This window comes from Pyrus communis, chromosome 10 (genome assembly GCF_963583255.1).
Source record: "Pyrus communis chromosome 10, drPyrComm1.1, whole genome shotgun sequence".
Lineage (NCBI taxonomy): Eukaryota > Viridiplantae > Streptophyta > Magnoliopsida > Rosales > Rosaceae > Pyrus > Pyrus communis.
In genome coordinates this window covers 19675895-19696989 of record NC_084812.1, presented here as the reverse complement: position 1 = coordinate 19696989, position 21095 = coordinate 19675895, and the positions used below count along the sequence as shown (strand labels likewise).

Here is a 21095-nt window from a genome sequence, read left to right as displayed (position 1 = left end):
CAGGAGTCTCATGCGTTTCATAGTGATGAATGCCTTGTCAATGCTTATGATTTTCATAAAACTTAATGACTTTTGATATGTTTCTCTATCATGCGTTTCATATAGAGAACTTGAGAAAGATAATTTGATGCTAATGTGTATTCATTCAAATTCAATGAAATAAGGAAAATCTGATGGTTGGTTGTGCGATGCAATTAACTTGGGGTGTTGTCATTCAAAGTTTAAAGAAATAATAACTGGGAATTGGTTTGTAAGCATATATCATGTGTGAAGAATGACCCTCTAACTAGCCTTTCACCCTTTAATTCACCTTAATTTGAAGTCTTTTAAGTTGTTTTGCAATCTGTTAAGTTTAGGTTTAAATTCGTCCAAATAAACCTCCCTTTACATTGAGTTGTGTCCTTTAGTTAGAACTAGTTTAAATCTGTCTTCATTGTTTATTTTGAGTCTAAGTTAGTTAAATTTCGTCTAAGTATCCCCATAGAGTCAGTTTTGTGTCTATTTGATAGTACTGAGTTGTTTAGAGTCAGTTTAGCTTGTTTTGAGTCTGTTGTGTCTAGTTTAGTGTTTTTAGAGTCTAGTTTGTGTTTCTAAGTTTAGTTAAGTCTAGATTAGCATCCCTAGTTAATCCCCAGCCTAGAACGATCCTTACTTACATATATACTACAATTGTCACAAATAGGGTTTAATTTGTGTGTCAAGTTAATTTTCACATCAGTTCACAACGCCTTAGAGAGTAGTTTCAAATTGAATTTCTCTTGAATTTGGAGAAAATTATGTCTAGAAGACTAAAAGAACAATTAAGAATTTGAGAGTCAAAACAAATGCATCAAATCTAAAATACAAGGTATTTGGATTAAATGTATTACATCTTATTACAATGGTAGCTTCTAGAAGATTCGATCACCAATGGTCAAATTCGTTCAGCAAAGTATTTGTTGGGTGATTGAAGTCCTAATGGTCAAAACTAAAGATTAAATATCTGAGCGATCTTCCTTAACGATTTATATGCTTCAAATTAATGCGAAGTGCAGTAGGTTAGACATGTACTCAAGGTTGATTGGAATGCCTTCCAGCACCAAAAGGTGAATATGAATCACAGTCAGAGTAGATGATGATTGAAACACCAAAAAATCCAATAAATTCAAGAATGAGCAATTTTACTAGATGGTCTACACGTAGTCCATCTGGACCAACCGAAGGCAAGTTGACTTGTCAAGTTGATCAATAATCAGTGAAACATAATCATAACTCCACATGTACATGGTAGTTCATATAGGGAGCTTATGGTGATATTTCCCTATCTTCATTGGATACAGGAAGTGATTATAACCACTCAAACGATTTCTTGATGATTCAAAAATAACGTCAAATCGATGCTTGTTAACTCCAGCTGGAATGGGATGGGAAAGGCTAGAAATGTTCAAGGGTAGATATATCTTTTGCTATGGTAAACAGTAATTACATTTGCACAACCGAGGTGATACACGATAGTGCAATCGTAGACGTTGATTTGGTGTTTCCATCACCACTGTCAAAATCTAGTTCCTTTCACTTAAAGATGTATTTGAGAAGTCTAGGGTTGACAAAGATTTTGGACACGTTTCTCCACAGAGAAGTGTCGTCCGATTTTCGAATGAAGATGATAACTGTTGACTTTAGGTCATGAATAAGATGGTTCATCTCGTACAGGTTCGACCGATGGAACATAAGCGATACTCCACCATGTTGCATTAGTACGCAACCAAATCATTCAAAGGATACGTCATCTTGAATATTGAACTTATCGATTTTATCGAAAAGTGCATGAACAAGGGTAGGAAATAGACAACACCTCAATTGTCGCAACTTTAATCATATCCCACGTCTCAGCTAAACTGATATTTCCTCGGCCAATATAGAAGGAAAAACACCACCTCAGAAAGTCACTAATAAACTGCCGATAAAACCAACAAGGCCAAAGATATGGCATATTTCACTACGATTTGTGGAATATGAAGTTTTCTACATTTGCAACCTTTTTGGAAATTAACAAGAATGTCGTCTGCTGAGATTACATCTCCCAAGAAAAGTACCAACTAAACGAAGGTAATATTTGAGAAATTTGGTGTGAAGCTAATTGTCGGTGTATGGAGAATGGATTTTGCTGTTGGAGTAGGTAAGAAAGTCATCAACAAGGCTACTACAAACTCGTCAGGTTATGGAAGAAAACTTGGGTTCTAAAAGTTGGTTGAAGAGACCATTAACTCAAAGTAGGGGCCAACAATTTTAATTGTCACTCGATTCGCTTGCTAAAATCTAGGTACGATCCTAAGGTTCGGTCTTTCGCCTTCGCAAATAGGTTGAGGTTCCCTAGATAAAGTGTTTGGTTGGGTAAATTCCTAATAGATAAACTTTGGTAACTAGGTTTTCTCAATAATGTAGGACTTGTTCAAAAAGATGCAACGAAAATTGGTGTAGTATGAGAAAGTGGATTGATAATGTACTTCACCATTTGGTGATATCCCAGGTAAAATTTTGAGAAATGACGCTAGGGATATACGTCCTCGAAACGTACCATACTACTTCCTTTCACTACGCCACGTGCTAAGAGGTCTTCACAGCTTTCTCGACACTCAAATTGCTCTTACAACAGAAATTAACTCGCGCTTCAATTCTAATGTTTGTTGGTGGAAGTAACTAAAGGATGAATGGTTGAGAATGTTCTGGTTACCTAGATGGGTAAAATAATTAACACAACTGTGAGTTTATTGTCCTCCTAAAAGGCTTGCTCCTAAGTTTCCACGATTTAAATTTCTTTGGCTCCGTTAATCACTGTTAATCAGTCTATTAGTTGCGCTGCTAATTAACGTATATATGATAGTTTTGATATTGTTCGTTACCCTAAAACTATGAACCGGCGTTCTGGCATAAAGGTATCACTCCCAGATACTAGTACCTGCGTCCGGTATCAAAAATCATACCGCCTGAATATTGGTTGACAACTTTTGGATATTGGACAATATCGTCAATTAGTAGCACCACCGTAGGCTGATTACAGGTTAGAGTTCGCTCGGGTGGATGGTTTCGGATGATTGGTAAGGAATTGGTCCTAGGAGGTGGTTTCATTAATTCTAGGGAAAATACTTACTAGGATTTCTATTGACCGTAGGTATAACAACCCATACTTTAGAGCCTATACTCATCGAAATTATGAGTACAACACCAAAAGAAATTTTGGGAACTAGTATTGGTTGAGATGCCCTAAGGCTAGAAAAAGGAATTTGTTAATAATCTACTTTACAACAGACTTAAACGGAAGTCGATCTTCGTCTTGAAGATCCGGAATGATCACTGGTGTGTTTGAAAAGATTAATGTTATCGGGGACCAAAAGTGGTTATCTCCCATATGATTTTCCATCGAGTGCTACCACTTTAGCAGTAAGTTGTTGCTTAAGATATTACTAACGGATACTGCCAAGGAATCATAACTATTTCTGGTTTCCTATCTCGAAAAGGTTAATAATGATGGCGTGAGAATAATGATGGGATTGATCGGTAAATCTCTAGTGGTACACAACTATCGATACATTAGCCATGTTTCAGGGCCATCAACTTGTCTCAAATCGGGAATTTTCCTTGGTAGCAAGGTTCTCCGTTTAAAGTCTACAAGCATCTGCCAAATTGATGTTCTAGAATATCGATAAGTCGTATAAGTCGCTCAAAAATTAGAAAAAGTTAACACATTTTTCGTCCTCGACAAGGTGGCAATATTGGAAGATTAGGTTTAAGAACCGAGAATGCTTACATCACGTGTGTGATGAATGCAATACTGCCCAAACTTATGCTCTGATACCAAACTGACACACCCTGACCCTGGATGTCCACTTGGACTCCGAATTGAGCTATACCGGCTGACACCCAGAGGGTGACGAAACCATAAAGTGTAGTGATGTGGAAAATGTGAATAAATTTAAACCTAAAAGTGCCTAAATATTAAAGTACATTGGTGAGTGGGAATGAACCCATTTCACATGTAATGTTAGAGCATAAGTACAGTACAGTAAGATAGGGTGAGAATTATACCATCAAAGGTAATCATCTATACCAAGATTTGCCAAGAATCCTCGCTGACATGTAAGCTCAGCAATAGAACCTGAAGGGGCAAAAAACAAGGCAAAAACTGGAACATTTATGAATACTCTTATAACCACTAAATACCTTGGTGGTGATGTGAAATAGCACATTCTCTCAATTGTTGATGCAGCTGCAAAGCTTAATGCACTTAACATCAAAATATATGACCCTTTTCTAGTGCACCTTGCCCCTAATTCCTTACCTCCCAAGTACTCTCAATTGGAGAGTACTTATATAGCTCATAAAGAAAAATGGGACCTGAACGAGTTGATTATTATCTATGTGCATGGAGAGCAAAATATTCGACAAGATAAGGGAAAGAAACAAGTCAATGCAGTGGAGAGTGTCAATCCTCCCAATGCGAAAGACAACCCTCCATAGAAAAACAACAAAAGGTCTGCAAGAAAAGTCAATAAGGGCAATAACCACCTGGGAATTCATAAGGGTGTTAGAATGAAATGTTTCTTCTGCAAGAAGATAGGACATCAGAAAAAGGAAAGCACTAAGTATAAACGCTGGAAGGAAAACAAAGAGAGTAAGAAAAACAAAGGTATGGTGCATAAAATTTCAGTTTGTTTTGAATCGAACTTGGTTGAGATATCTTATGATACTTAGTGGCTTGATACTGGTGCTACAATTCATATGAAAAACTCATTGCAGGGGTACATTAGTAAAAAGGTACCGAACAAGGATGAGGTATCAATGTTCGTCGGCAATGGAGCTAGAGTTGCAATGGAGTTCATTGGAGTAGTTAGGCTTGAATTATTTTCCGGTTTTTTGCTAGATTTGGTTGATGTTGCTTATATACCTTCCATGAGAAGGAACTTAGTCTCAATTAGTAGGCTTGTTAAATCAAAGTTCAAATTTGATATTAATGAGAATGGTTTTTCAATATTTCGAAGTTCCAATTTAATTGGTGGAGTATTGGTTGGTGACATGTTCAAGCTTAACTGCATTATACCAACAAGTGTGGTTAACACAATAGGGCACAAACGAGCATTGATAAACGACACCTTATCCAAGTTATGGACAAGAGATTAGGGCATATTTCAAAAGAAAAAATGCAAAGATTAACTAGGGAATAAATTCTGCCATCACTGAACTATGGTGATTTTGAAATTTATACTAACTGCAATAAGGGAAAATTGATAAACAAGAAGAAGAAGGGTTCAAATAGAAGTACAAAGTTGCTAGAACTGATCCACACAAACATCTGTGGACCTTTTCCAACACAAACACACGACGACTACAAGTATTTCATTACATTCACAGATGACTTTTCTAGGTTTGGGTATGTATACTTGTTGGTTGAAAAGTCTAGTGTCTTTGCTGCTTTCAAAATTTATAAAGCAGAAGTGGTGAATCAATTAGACTACAAAATCATGGTAGCAAGGTCTGATAGAGGTGGAGAGAATTATGGAAAGTTCAGTGAATCTGGAAGACAGCTTGGTCCTTTTGCATTGTTTCTACAAGACCATGGAATTGTTACTCAATACACCAATCCAAGCACCCTTGACCAAAATGGAGTTAGTGAAAGAAGAAATAGAACCTTGATCGAGATGGTGAGAAGTATAATGAGTAATTCAAAACTGCCTACCTTTCTTTAGGGATAAGCAATAAAAATTGCAAACTACTTGTTAAATAGGGTCCCTAGCAAGTCTGTTCCCAAGACACCATTCAAGTTGTGGACTAACATAAAACCAATGCTAAATCATTTGAGAATTTGGGGATGCACTGCAGAAGCCAGAGCATACAATCAAATGGAGAAGAAGCTGGACCTTAGAATAATCACATGTTTCTTTGTAAGGTATCTAGAAAGAACCAAGGGTTACAAGTTTTATTGTCCCAATCATACTTCAAGATTCATTGAAACTGGGAGAGCAAAGTTCATTGAAGAAGCTAATGATTCGAAGAAGCTAATGATAATGAGTGGGAAAAGAATCTTGATTGGAATGAAGATGCCAAAGCAATACAAGAAGAAAACATAGGTGATGCTATAATAGATGAAGTTGTTGTACCAATTCCAGTGCAAAGTGATTGAGTTGCAGAACCAACACAAGTTGTTCAACAAGAAGAGATGATTGTAATAGAACATGTGCAATTGAAGAATGCACCAACCATTCAAGAAGAGAACCTTGAGCCTATGCACATGGAAACCAGAAGATCTACTCGTACAAGAAAGCCTGCAATCTCAAATGATTTCCTTGTGTATTTGCAAGAGGCTGAGTTCAGTAAAGAAGAAGATCCATTAAACTTCAGGAAGGTAATTAAGAGTCTCAATAATGCACATTGCCAAGAAACTATAAAATCAGAATTGGACTCCATGAATAAAAACAAAGTGTGGGAGTTGGTTGAGCTGCCACAATGATGCAAACCAATAAGTTGCAAGTGGGTTTATAAGACTAAGAGAAACTTTAAGGGTGATATCGAGAGACACAAAGCTAGACTTGTAGCTAAGGTATATACTCAGCAAGAAAGAGTTGATTACAATGAAACCTTCTCCCCTGTCTCTACAAAATACTCTTTTAGAGGAATCATGGCACTAGTAGCTCACTTCGATCTACTCTTGCATCACATGGATGTTAAGACTGCATTCTTGAATGGAAACCTTGAGATGAGGAAGAGATCTACATAAAGTAACCAGAGGGTTTCATTCAAGAAGGGAAAGAGAATTTGGTCTGTAAACTTAACAAATCCATTTATGGATTGAAACAGGCCTCGAGACAATGGTATTTGAAGTTTGATGAGGTTGTTTCACCACACGGTTTCGAAAAGAGCCCTAGTGATGAGTGTGTTTACATGAAAATGAATGGAAACTATTTTATTTTTCTCATCCTTTACGTAGATGACATATTGTTAGCATGCAATAATGCATCACTGCTAAGTGACACCAAGAGATTTTTGTCTAACTGTTTTGAGATGAAGGATATGGGAGAAGCATCTTGTGTTCTTGGTATTCAGATCACAAGGGATCGAAGTAAAAGACTACTTGGTTTATCAAGAAAGCATACATTGAAAAGGTCCTCAAAAGGTTCAACATGGAAGACTCGAATGGCTGTTATGTTACCATGATAAAGGGAGACAAGCTTAGTAAGGATCAGTGCCCTAAGATTGATTTTAAGACGAAAGAAATGGCTAGTAAGCCTTATGTTTCTCTCGTTGGGAGTCTCATGTATCCATATGAATGTAGACCTGATATTGCATATGCTATTAGCATATTGGGAAGTTTTCAGTCTAATCATGGCAATGCACACTGGATAGCTGCCAAGAAAGTTTTGAGATACTTGTAGAGAATAAAAGAATATCAGCTAGTATACAAGAGGGATTCAAAACTTAAACTAGTAGGTTATAGTGACTCAGACTTTGCAGGCTGCCTTGATTCACTTAAGTTAACTTCAAGTTATATATTCACATTGGCAAATGGGGCAATGTTATGGAAGAGTGTGAAACAAGATACTGTTGCCATTCCACTATGTAAGCTGAGTTCGTAGCTTGTTATGAAGCTACATCACATGCTATATGGCTGAGAAATTTCATCATCAGTCTTGAGATTATGAATTTAATTGCAAAGCCTGTTCAAATTTGGTGTGATAAAAAGTTGTGTTCTTTTATTCTAAGAATAATAAAAGGTCTCCAGGAACTAAGCATTTGAACACCAAATATGCATTGACAAGGAAGAAAGTGAAGCCTGGAGAGATCAAGGTTGATTACATTGACACTCATGCAATGCTTGCTGATCCACTCACTAAGGTATTACCAAATGCAGTTTTTCACAAACATGCAGTCAGTATGGGAGTGACTGCAACCCTAGATTTGTTGAACTAGTGGGAGTAGTGATAGTATATAGCATAGTTATGCATATTGGTTATTATCGTGATAGTAAGTAGTAATTTTGGTTTTATGTTTAGCCAGTTGCTGCACTTGGTTGAATTGAATGTTTAATAAAGGGATACTACTTAATTCATACATTGTTTCAATATAGTTCTAAATTCTTATTTTCTGTTGGAAATAAAGGTTGTTGAAGGATCATAAGCAACTGATATATTACAGTGAGAATGTAGCAACAAAAGGTTATTAGCTGCAATTAGTACTGCGGAGATATTGATTGCCATATGTACTGAATTTTTCACAAAAAATATATGTAAGCTATTCTTATAGCTTGAAAGTTTCATAGGAAGCATTAAGCAGTCATAAATAAGACTGATTAAGGGTTTAGTTATAAGTTATAACTTAGACTCCAAGTAAAGGTATATAACTCGGTTATAATTGGAGAATAAAGGCTCTTGATACTATCCTATTTGGATTGAGATTTGGTAGATTATATCCTTGTACAATAAGGAATCCTAGCGTATGATTATGGGAATGTATGCTAGGGTTGAAGTAGTATAAATACCAAGCGAAGGTCCTTGCATACACCACTGATACACATACTTGCAGAACTCCTCATAGGTTCGAGTAATACAGTGGTGGTGAGTGTGCAGAAGACCAACCTTCAAAGTCTAGGGTGTTCGAGGAAAGCTTGCTGCAATTGTAGTCCTTGCTGTGCTAGGAAGATGACTTCTCAAGGTTAGTTCTATGGTGTTTTAATGGTACATAAAGATATCATGTTTAACAGTCTAGGCAGATGCCTAAGCAGGTCTTGGCACCATTTCTTAATTTTTATACACTTAAAAGACTAATCGAGGCAGTGACCAGTTGCCTAACGCCTAATTGGGGCCTAAGTACAGCTAGGCGAAGATTTTTAAAAACAGTGACCCCAACCCCCAACCTTGACTCCGACCCGACCCTGACCCCAACCTTGACCCCAACCCTAACCCCAACTCCAGCCTCAACTAACTATCACCGGTGGAGTTGTGAGTCTTGTTTTGACTATTATATGTAGTCATCCACTCATCCATATTCATGTATTTGCAATGAGGCCACCTACATGTTTTTATTTTATTATTATTATTATTTGTATTTGCTAGATTTGTCAAATAACAATTAATTGTATCCCACTACCACTAGTTGATATCAATCTTGTTAATTTCTAAGCACTCTCATTTTCTAGTTACTTTGAACTAGAAGGGTAGGTTACGCTAGTAATTCAATGACCTAACTATAATGTGAAATTTAGCTCAGTACTTTTGTTTTAAGTGCTTTATCATATTTATAATTATTTATTTATTTATTGGTTTTTTTTTTTTGTTTTTTTTTTTTGTTTTTTTTTTGTTTTTTTGTTTTGTTTTGGGTTGGGGGGGGGGGGGTGAATTCACATTTTGGGGATATTGTTAAGACAGAACCAATGAAACATATAAAGGACAAGGGGAATTCACATTTCGAGGAAATTGTTCAGACATAACCAATGAACCACAGAAAGGACTGATGTGATATAAAATAGCACACAAACTTAAACCCTTTTTATGTAGTTGTAGTATGAATAAGTAGGGATTGTTATAGGCCGGGGATTAGAAGGGATGCTAATCTCTCAATTTTAAACTATAAAACACTAAACTAGACCCAAAAACAGAAAACTAGACTCTAATGACTCAAGACAAACTAGAATGACTCAAAACAGCACAAAACAAGCAAATTGACTCAAAACAGAAACTAGGGGTGGTTTTGGACGAATTCTAACTTAACTTTGACTCAAAATACTAAAAGAAACATATTCAGACAGGTTCTAACTAAATAAACATGAAATATAAAAAGGGGGATTGGTTTTGACGAATTTAAATCTTAAACAAACAAGTTACAGAAACAAAGTAAATTGATACGAATTTGGGAAGAATTGATGGGTGATAGGCTAGCTACATGGTCATTCTCCACACATGACACATATGCATACAGATTGATTTCCAATTATTATACCAACAAACCATGAATGGCAATGCCCCAAATTAATTGTGAACTGCACAAATTAACTCTCAGATTTTCCTAATTTCATTGAATTGGACTCAGCGACGCAATCAAATTATTCTAATCAAGTTCCCTATATGAATAGCATGATAGAGATACATATCAAAGATCATTAAGTTCTATGAAAATCATAAGCATTGACAAAGCATTCGTAACTATGAAAAGCATGATACTCTTACCATGGATTTACTTAACACAATCATGATTAGTGACTTCCACTACTTATAAATATAAGTTCATAACGATTAGGTGAAATTCCTTTATATTTTAGCATCAAATTTATGCATGCAAATTAAGTATGCATCCTTAATCAACATACAAGAATAAGTTATAAATCAAATAGATAAGTAAATCACATTCATGTTTTACGCACATATATGTTCATGGCTTTGAATTCTCCTCTAGCCAAAACGAGTTTAGCTCCTCATGTTCATAATTAAACAAGTATAATTAAATTTAAACATTGAAAACAAAAGATTGAATACACCTAGAAACGCTCCAACAATCCAAAAAGTCTTGAATGGCAGGTACGACTACAAGCTATCATCTCCTTCCTTGTAAAGTTGCGACACAAAGGTGTTTGTCTCTGAAATTGGGTTATTGTGTGTGATGGATGGGTGAGAGTGAATTGTCTTGAGAGATGGATAAGTGGTTGTGTATTGTGATGAGAGATGGATGATTCGTCTTCCCTTTTGGTGCAGCAGAAAAAAACATAAAAATAAAGGGAAAGGGCACGGCATTAATTAATATTTTTTTTTTTTGCAAAGATTTGCACTCCAAATCCACAAGGAAAAAGGCTAATTAAAATCAGAATCCAAGAGGGAAAGGGAAAGAAAAGGTGCGGCAGGATCCTAGAAGGAAAGAGAAAGGGAGTGCACGGTAAGGAAAGGTTCTTCTAGAAGGAATAGGTGTGGCACCCTTGCAGAATTAGGATTAAGCCTTCTAGAAACATATATTTAAGTGTCCTAATATAATTAGGGATCCCCCTAACAGCTGGAACTAAAGTAGTGTAGGATTAGGATTGGCTAAGACAAAATAAGATATTTTGGCTAATGTTCCTTCTTTCTTTGTTAAGCTCCATATCTTCTTTGTCTTGAATTAATTCTTCCATCTCTTTAGCATATTCTTAGCCCTTCTTAAACTTCATATTCGTCCATCCACCTTGCTCCATGCATGTGCTATCCATTCCAAGCCCAAAACTGCTCTAAAATGCTCTAAATTGTCTTTTCTTGCCACTTTAGCCAATTGAATCTACAAACACACGAAAATAACTTAAATCACTATAATAAATAAAAAATAACTTCACTAAATGCAAGAAAATTGGCTAACAAAGTCTTATAAATATGCTCCTATCAAGGACAAGATGCTAGAGTGCGTATGTCCACGGTCCTCATCTCTCTGATCATATCACGTGAGAAGTAGCTCAAACTGCAGACTCCAATAAGACCAAATCAATGTGGGCAGCAGAAAAGCAGGTGGGAGAAGTAAAGAGAAGGGAGGCCCGGAGGGCTTAAATGGTCCTCCCAAGATCATGGACCTCAACTTGTACGTATACTATGTTTTAAAAGCAATACACATGCATTAACACGAAAATGCATTTTTAAATGAAAATACCAAATATCTTTCATACAACAATAGTTTATGTGTACCAATTGAGTTACATATATCCCTGTGTTTTATCCTATCGGTCAATTTGGTCAAAGTGGTATTTGTTTTTCTAACCAATTATAGACAATCTGTTAGAGGACCATTAAAATATACATGTGTTTTGCACATGAGAGGACATACATGTAACTTCATTGTAACTCTATTAAATCCACACAAGATCAAATCATCGAGATTGGTCCTTTAATAAATTATCTAAAATTGACTAACGGAGATACAACCATTTTGACATCTAAACCATAAAAGTAAAAAAAAAAATAAAAAAAAAAAAAAAAAAAAAAAGCATGACACTATACAAGGCAAGTGCATGTAATTAATTAATGTACAATACAACCATAATTGCATAACAATTTTTTCACCACCTGTTTCCAACTCTTAATTACTTTTAGCCACGTTGCTATTGGACTTTGCTTACATCTTCACCTATTTTGTGAACATCTTCGACAAAATTTCCGAATCGAATTTAAAACTCCTGCATTTTAGGCACCGCCATACATTTAAGTCACTGTTGCAACAACAAAAACAGTTACGTACTCATCAACCAACTACTATATATATATATATATATATATATATATATATATATATATTTTCATACATACCCAAAGCTAAAACTGTCTGTGTGCAAATTAAGTAGTCAGCTTTGATAGCAAGGAAGAAAAAAGATATGGCTACTACTCCCGGAATTCTCACTGAATGGCCATGGACTCCTCTTGGAAGCTTTAAGGTCTTCCCTTCTACAAACCCTAGCTCCTACCTCTCTCTCTCTCTCTCTCTCTCTCTCTCTCTCTCGTGTACATACAGTCCCACACACTGAGAATTCTAGAATGGACCAGCCCATAGTATGAACGAGGGGATGGGCGACTGGTTGCAAGGCCAAGATTGTAATGGCTAAGAACGGTCAAGAATCTCGTTGCATACTATGCTCCAGTCCACACTAGAAAACTTTGTTACCTCCCCCGTTAAGGTTTTCATTGTATATGCATTGTTTATACATTACATATTTTGATGTATTAACAACTTAAAATTTGTGATCTATATATATGGGGTTTTAATGCAGTATGTGGTCGTGGCTCCTTGGATCATTCACGGTACATACTCGTATTTTGCTAACGATGAGGAAGATAAAGATCTATCTTATTTCCTCATATTTCCACTTATTCTGTGGAGGTTTGTCCACAACCAGTTATGGATCTCTCTTTCTCGATATCGAACGGCCAAGGGCAACGGCCGGATTGTTGACAAGGGCCTCGAATTCGAACAAGTCGACAGAGAAAGAAACTGGTACGTATAAAGAATAAAGCCATTCGAAGCTGAAAGATGCGCTGCCTGATTACAACCTCGAATGTAGTCTTATATATAATCAGTTCATCTAAATTTCTTCAGTTATATATCTTTCTTTTTTTAATTTTTGTTTGGGCAGGGATGATCAAATATTGTTCAACTCAATTCTATTCTACCTAGGGAGCAGGCACTTGCCAGGGGCTTCAAACCTGCCAATGTGGAGGACAGATGGAGTTATTCTAACAATTCTGCTTCATGCTGGTCCAGTGGAGTTTCTCTACTACTGGTTCCACAGAGCACTTCACCACCATTTCCTATACTCTCGCTACCACTCTCATCACCATTCCTCCATTGTCACTGAGCCAATCACTTGTAAGAAAATTACTCAAGTACCCCTTCCATTGTTTTTATTTTATTAGTTCTGTACTTCACTTTCTCTTGAAGAGATTTTTTTAGTGCGCTCGAACACAGGGTGGTACATAGCGTGTGATTATACAATTGGTGGGGCACCTGAAAATATAACTTCGTTTTACGTATATAATATAATGGCATATGGTGTACTGCCACATAATCCCGGCGCTCTGAAAAATGTTCTTTGTTTCTCTTGGTTGGTGAAAATGTTCTTTGTTTACGAAATATTATACTATAGAAGCTGTTATTGACGTTTCAAAATCAATTATCATGCACCTTATTTTAGTTGACAAAGAAAAATAAAGGAGCAAAGAGTGCAAGACAGACTTTTATAGACTGCTAATAACAATTTTCTAAATGGTTAATTATTACTTATATTTTTTTGATGTATTGTGCAGCTGTGATCCACCCATTTGCGGAGCACATCGCATATTTCATACTCTTTGCTATACCAATGTTGACAACTATATTCACCGGAACAACTTCTGTCGCAGTCTATGCTGGTTATTTAACTTATATTGACTTCATGAACAACATGGGACATTGCAATTTTGAGCTCATTCCAAATTGGCTCTTCACCATTTTCCCCCCTCTCAAGTATTTCATGTACACTCCATCGTAAGTCTTGCTTCACTCTCTCTCGTTGTCTTTATACAAATACAACCGGTTATAGGGAAGAATTACTTTATGCAAGTCTTGGGAAGTATGCATATGTCATATACATAATTAGTACATATAAATTTACACATTTTATTCAAAATTATTCTGGTACCATTGATTTTCTAACAAATTTCATGACGTTCTTATAGATGCTATTTGTTTTCAATTTCAATTATTTAGGAATTAGATATTGTTGCAAGGTATCCACAACTAAGTATACCATAAAAATTAATCTTATCGAAAATAAGTTGAATGGTATAATTTGTGCCACAATTAACATTACGATCTAATAATATTTATCTTCCCTTGTTAGTAAGAGATGTTTAGTTTGTTGCACTCAAATGAACCTGACTCTGATATGATAGAAACATGCGTGTCATAATATGATGAGATCAAATCTTCTGCACCCAAAATTTTTCGTGGCATCTCTGTGACCTATCTTATTTGTCATCGCCTAACCATCCATTTAAACCGTATTTAACAATGTTAACATTTTAACTTATCTCCTTAATAAAAATGAAAAACTAAATAAATTAAGTTAAATGACACGTATCACTCAAATACATAGGTAAAAAATATGCTACAAAGAGTTTTTAAGTACAGAAAATTTGACTCATAATATGATATTATAGTCCTTATAAGACATTTAGTTAATATATTGTTGTACTTTAGTACGGAGAACATATAATTCACACCAAACAATTATGAAACAATTATGAAACATTCTCCTAATCTCTGATCTCATCCAAGTGCAATACAAAAATGTATACACAAATAATTTAAAGAATTTCTTTTCAAAGTGCTCGATATTTTAACTCGGTGCTCCACGTGTCATCAAATAAGTGAAAAGACACAGATAGAGAGGGACAAAAAAAAAAAATGTTCTTTGCTTATATAATGACATATAAAATATTTCTCCAAATAGTGATGCTAAGAGGACTCTCTTAGACTATCTGTCACTTCATTGGTTAACGTCAATTTCGATACTAATATTATAAAATATTTAGCATTCTCTTTAGGTCTAATTGGATAAATGGTCCTCGTAGTAATTGGGTTTTTTAAGAATTTTTTTTTTTTTTGGTCAATAAGAATTCTAGTAACAAAGCAGCAAGGAGAACAAAAATACAAAAAAAATAAAAACTCCTTAGAAAATGAGAAGATAAGCACAATTCTTACATAGATCAGGGACATACATGCTCCTGTAAGTATGAATAACTATCTAGCCAAAAGGGTTACAAAAAAAATCTGCCTACAACCAAGATGGAGGGGTTATTTCCAACCCAACTTGGGAATTATACATAAGGGGCCCAGGGAGGATAATTTTTTCCTTGTGATCGGAACACGGATGATACACCACATATTTTTATATAAATTGTGGGAATTTGTATTTCTCAGTTATAAATTTTTTAACACACATATCCTACAATTTGTATAATGACACGTGGTGTATTATCCTGTGTTCTGGTCATATTGAAAAATTACTCCCAAAAGAGGCCATCCCGATTCCCTAGACGGAACAGCGACAAGAGAGGGAGGGGGCATAGAGTCCCATCTCGAAGAACACAGCCTCTATACCACCAACGATACAGCCGCATGAGCTGCTTTGCTTCTACATGCTGTATATTGGCTGATGGGTTTGAGAGTATTTTTTTTATTTATTGACTGGATTTCGCTATGTCGGATTGGTTTGGTTTTTGGTTTGATGCGATTGTGATGGATTTGGTTAACAAGGTTTTCATTCATTTTCAGATTTGTTTTGAAACACTTCTCAAAATTTACAGGATGCTATGATGTTTGTGCTATATAACGATACAGGAGTCGAATTCTAACCGTCTTCATTATTTTCTTGGTGAGAGATAAATAGTAAAGACAAGGAAGAAGAACACATCAAAATACATTTTTATTTCTGCATTTAACGGATAATTAACAAAAAAAAATTAATTTTAAACTAAATTTACTAACGAATTATACCATAAAAATTTAAATTCTAATTTTTTTTATCACAAAAGTTATCTCCCGATTAAGCCTTTCCTTTAATAGAATTTTAGGCACATGATGCCCAATAAATGGGCGGGCGGGCGGGCAATAAATGTCTTTACAGGAAAATCCTTTTTGGTGCGATTGGCTGTCCACGTGGTCCAAAGACCATCATTATACATCTATATCATTTTATATTTCATTTTTAGGGGTTGCATCACCATCATATTGTACCTATGATATATACTGTTGTTGTTAACTTATATTATTTATTATTATACCTTCATGCAATCGTAATCAACACTCGAAATGTCACATTTATACTAACTATTCACTCTTTTATACCTTTATGTGACAGGTGCCAAAACAGTGTAGTTTTATAGTCTGACTAATTAACTTTGTCAACATTTAATAATTTAAATATTTTTGAATACTAATAGCAACTCCACACGTATCTTTTTGAGTTCAATTCAAATTTAAAGTGCATATAAATGCAGGTACCATTCCTTGCACCATACACAATTCAGGACCAATTACTCTCTCTTCATGCCAATCTACGACTGCATGTATGGCACCATGGACAAATCAAGTGATTCCCTCTATCAAACTTCGCTCACGAGAGGGGAGGAATCGCCAGATGTCCTCCATCTAACCCATCTAACAACGCCCGAGTCCATATATTATCTACCGCAAGGATTTGTTTCCCTGGCCTCTAGGCCCCACACAAGGACGTGGTACTTATGGTTGTTGTGGCCTCTCACATTGTGGTCCATGATGATAACTTGGATCTATGGCCGTACATTTGTCGTCGAAAGGCACCGCTTTGACCAGCTCAAATTACAGACTTGGGCTATTCCAAAGTACAGTTTGCAAGTGAGGCCCAATTCTTAATTTCTCTATTAAATCTGTGTCTACTTCTTCTTTTTCTTGTTGTTTATTTATTTATTTATAGGGAATTGTTATTGGTACTCTAAAAATCTCATTATATACTTCAAACTTTCTATATTAAGAAAGAAAAATACACTTATGAGGAATATAGAATGAGATTTTTGGAGTGCCAATAACATTTTTCTATTTACATTTATATTATTGTTTTTAATTTTTTTTTAATGAGATCTGATTTAATTTGTTAATTTGTAAATCTCAGTACTTTATGAAATGGCAAAGTGAAGCTATCAATGGCTTGATTGAGGAAGCCATACTTGATGCAGAGGAAAAAGGTGTCAAAGTTTTAAGCCTAGGCCTCTTAAATCAGGTAATTATTTTTTTTTTTAACAAACAATATTATCTACACTAAACGAAAGGGGATAGGTTTAGCCTCATAATGAGCTAGCAATAATATCGTTCAAATTCGCCTTTGGTAAAAATCAAACCTAAGACATCTCACTTACAAATGAAGAGGAATATCACTAGACCATAATACTAAGTGGCTTAAATCAAGTAATTAACTTTTACAATTTAATCGCTGGTTGAATCAGAAGTTAATTAATTTTACCAGAGTCCTCACTAAATCTTCCCAATTTAGTAATGGCGTTGTGGTAGATAATATGTATTATAAATGTTTGTCTATGTATTTATATCTGTGTATCAGTTAATGCATGGTCCATGGCAAAAGTATTTGTCTATACAGAATACCAGTAGGGTACTCTACAATTTAATTCACTGTTGGTCCAGCCATATGGTATACCATGTAAGTAAAGTGATCATCTGTCTTATACATGGGCTCACCTCGAGGTTCTACCACGTAACCATTTTATCTAAAATTTGACCTTAATTTAGGACTCGACATTTACTGCTAACCTCTCGATTGGAAATAAGTAAATGAAACGAGGCAGTCTGATTCCATGATGCAAATTATGTTGATAAAATTTATGTAATATTGTATACTTAGAAATGACATGATTACAGTTAATCCATTTTATATAAATTTCTTTCCTTGAACAAGGACCATATTTATTACTGCGCACTGTATTTTGTTGTCACATTTTATGTATTCAAACAGTTGTTTATTTATTTAATTTATATATTATGTATATGCAGGGTGAAGAGTTGAATAGATACGGCGGTCTCTATGTTCAAAGGCATCCACATCTCAAAGTCAAGGTGGTGGATGGAAGTAGCTTAGCTGTGGCTGTAATCCTAAACAGCATTCCAAAAGGGACAACTCAAGTCGTCCTTAGAGGCAATCTCACAAAGGTTGCTTATGCCATTGCCTATGCTTTGAGCCAGAAGGGTATCCAGGTATACATACATAATCTATATAGATCATTGGGGAGATAAACAAGGGTAGAACTGTCATACCAAGGTCACGTGATCATGTAATGTGTCGGTCCTGATCGTTTGTAATTAAGATAATGTTTCTTCCTATCTTATAACCTGAATTTTCTTAATATTTCAGGTAGCTACATTATACCAGGCTGAGCATTTGAAACTCACCAAATCACTAAATGGCACTAAAAGTAACCTAATTGTTGCAAAAAGCTATGCACAAAAGGTATATATATCAATTATTTGCTTCAAAATTCTCCTTCCTCGCCCATATTTTCATATTTTTAATATTTTTTATCTATTCATATACGTTGGATGATAAAAGCTAATTGATTTAATTTGCAGATATGGTTGGTGGGTGATGGATTGACGGAAAAAGAACAGTTGCGTGCACCAAAAGGAACACTATTTGTTCCCTTCTCACAATTCCCACCCAAAAAATTGCGCAAGGACTGCTTCTATCATTACACTCCAACAATGAAGACTCCCACATCTCTTGAGAATGTTCACTCTTGCGAGGTAAAGCTTTTTTTCATTTATTCGTCAAATTTTCCGAAACCCTAAGCTCTAAACACTTTATTTATTTATTTTTATTTATTTTGTGATGACAGAACTGGTTGCCAAGAAGGGTGATGAGTGCATGGCGAGTTGCGGGCATAGTGCATGCCTTGGAAGGATGGAAGGAGCATGAGTGTGGTTACACCATGTCCAACAGCGACAAAGTTTGGCAAGCAAGTCTTGTGCATGGGTTTCAGCCTCTGACGATCATTACCGCTCACACAAAAAATTAGAGATCTACAACTTCCTATTAAATAAAAAAAAAAAAAAAGAAAGAAGTTACTAAGTGCACCGCGATCTTAATCAGATGATCCCTTGTTTCAGTTGGGTTATCATGTGACAATGCTGGCTATATTCTACAAATAGCTGGCTAGATGTTGTCATCATCTATGAGTTACTCTATTATATATGAATTTCACTTTATATGGAACTATTCGTTGATAAAATTTGATTGTTATTGATCTTTTGTTTAATAATTCATGGCTTTAATATACCTAATTAACCTCAAAAACTTAGGAAGAGACCTATGCCAAATGCATATATGTTGGTTTTTTTTTGCTATGCAACTTTTCATTTGGGATATGATTTACGATGATTGATCCTTGCTTATTTATAGTCTTCGGATTGAACAAATTACATCACTTGAGTTGGTATTACTACTAGAAAATTGGGGTTGTCCTGTGAAACCTTGCCCGACTGAGACAAATTCATCGGCGAACAAACATTTATCCGACGAAATTACCAGTTTGTAGGGCGAATTTGATCACCGTTTAGGCTTTACTGAAAATCTTTAGGAGACGGAAGAATTTCGTAGGGCAAGGATAAATTTGTCGGCAAGAATTTGGCGTTGAGGAAAAAATTTGGCGCGCAATTCATTGAGGCTTGCGGGATGAAACAATGGTTCATTGGCTAAGTTCAATTTGCTCAATGGACAATTCCCGTTGACTAATGGTTTTAGTTCTTCTAGTAAAGGACCACGCTAACGCATTACAAAAACGAGCGGAACCACGTTTGCTCAACGACGGGAGGGAAGGTGCCCAACAAGGAATTCCGTAAGGTTCCTCCCCTCCCGCGAGCCATCACTGTTTCTCCCTCGCCCTCTCTCTCTCTCTTACGCACATACACACTCTCCTCCATCTCTTCCTCTCCCAAATAATTAAAGGTTAGTTTATATTTATTTGTTGATTAATTTTTTCTTCAATTGTGTGATTAATTAATTTTGATTTATGTAGGTTTGTGATTGGAATAATTAAAAGAAACGTATGTATTTATCTTAATTATAGATAATGTTTGAATTTATTTAATTATATAAATATGTTGAAATTATGGATGATGTGAAATTTTGAGTTTGTGTTATTAAAATATATGTAGATTAGGAGAATTTAAATTGTGCATCATTTTGTTCATTTGATTAAAAATAAAAAAAAAAAAAAAAAAAAAAAAAAACCTTAGACCCATTTGAGATTCTGTTGGACACGCGTGTAGACGCAATATGCGGCTTCGTGATCGAAATGAATCTTGAATTGTCCAATTCAGACAGTTTGGGAGTGCACTAGTATGTGTTTCGGGGTTTGCGATGAACTTGGCTAAGTTTTGTTAGTGGATAATTTGGTTGTATCCACCTAATGTTCTTCAAGTGCATACTATATATTTGTCTGTAATATATACATCATACACTTGAGGATCCCTGAGGAGATGCTGCAGGATTTTCTACGATCTAAAATAGTCGCGTGATTCGTAAACCACAACATAGAAAGTGCACTTTTGAATGGAATAGGATCATTACCGAAGGCATAAAGGGGCAATAAAGCGTATTTTAAATCATTATGATGGCTAAATTCTCTGATTATAGGGACAATGGACAAGATGTAGATCAACTACAAGATAAAAGTTGTAACTAATATTTGGATGGGATCGACAATTTAATTCAATTTGCAAGGCACCATGTTAGTGCTCAGAATCGTATTAGGTGTCTTTGTGTGAAATTTAATAAAATGTAATAATTGTGTTTGGATGACACAAGGCAAAGACCAATATCTCTTGTATTTGAATGAGATGGTACACACTTGCTCTAATTGGACTTATCATGGAGAATCACACATTACATCGTTGATGTCTTTCGGATGTGGAACATTTTGGCATGAACCTTCTACATCTGGACGTCTTGATGACGACCAAGTGGTGGACATATAGAATGATGCTTTTGTGAACACGGAAGATTCCTTGAAACAAGAAACAAGAATACGTGTACAAAATAA

At 35.5% G+C, this 21095-nt stretch overlaps 1 protein-coding gene across 1 annotated transcript; it reads left to right on the top strand.

Annotated features, from left to right (window-relative positions):
• Positions 1-12290: 12290 nt before the first annotated feature.
• LOC137747689 (very-long-chain aldehyde decarbonylase CER1-like) lies at positions 12291-19115 on the top strand. Its single transcript, XM_068487845.1, has 10 exons — positions 12291-12406; positions 12740-12963; positions 13103-13335; positions 13773-13992; positions 16509-16884; positions 17159-17266; positions 18052-18252; positions 18410-18505; positions 18625-18798; positions 18891-19115. The coding sequence occupies exons 1-10, from the start codon at positions 12347-12349 to the stop codon at positions 19068-19070; spliced, it is 1872 nt and encodes a 623-aa protein (XP_068343946.1). The 5' UTR covers positions 12291-12346; the 3' UTR covers positions 19071-19115.
• The last annotated feature ends 1980 nt before the right edge of the window (positions 19116-21095 follow it).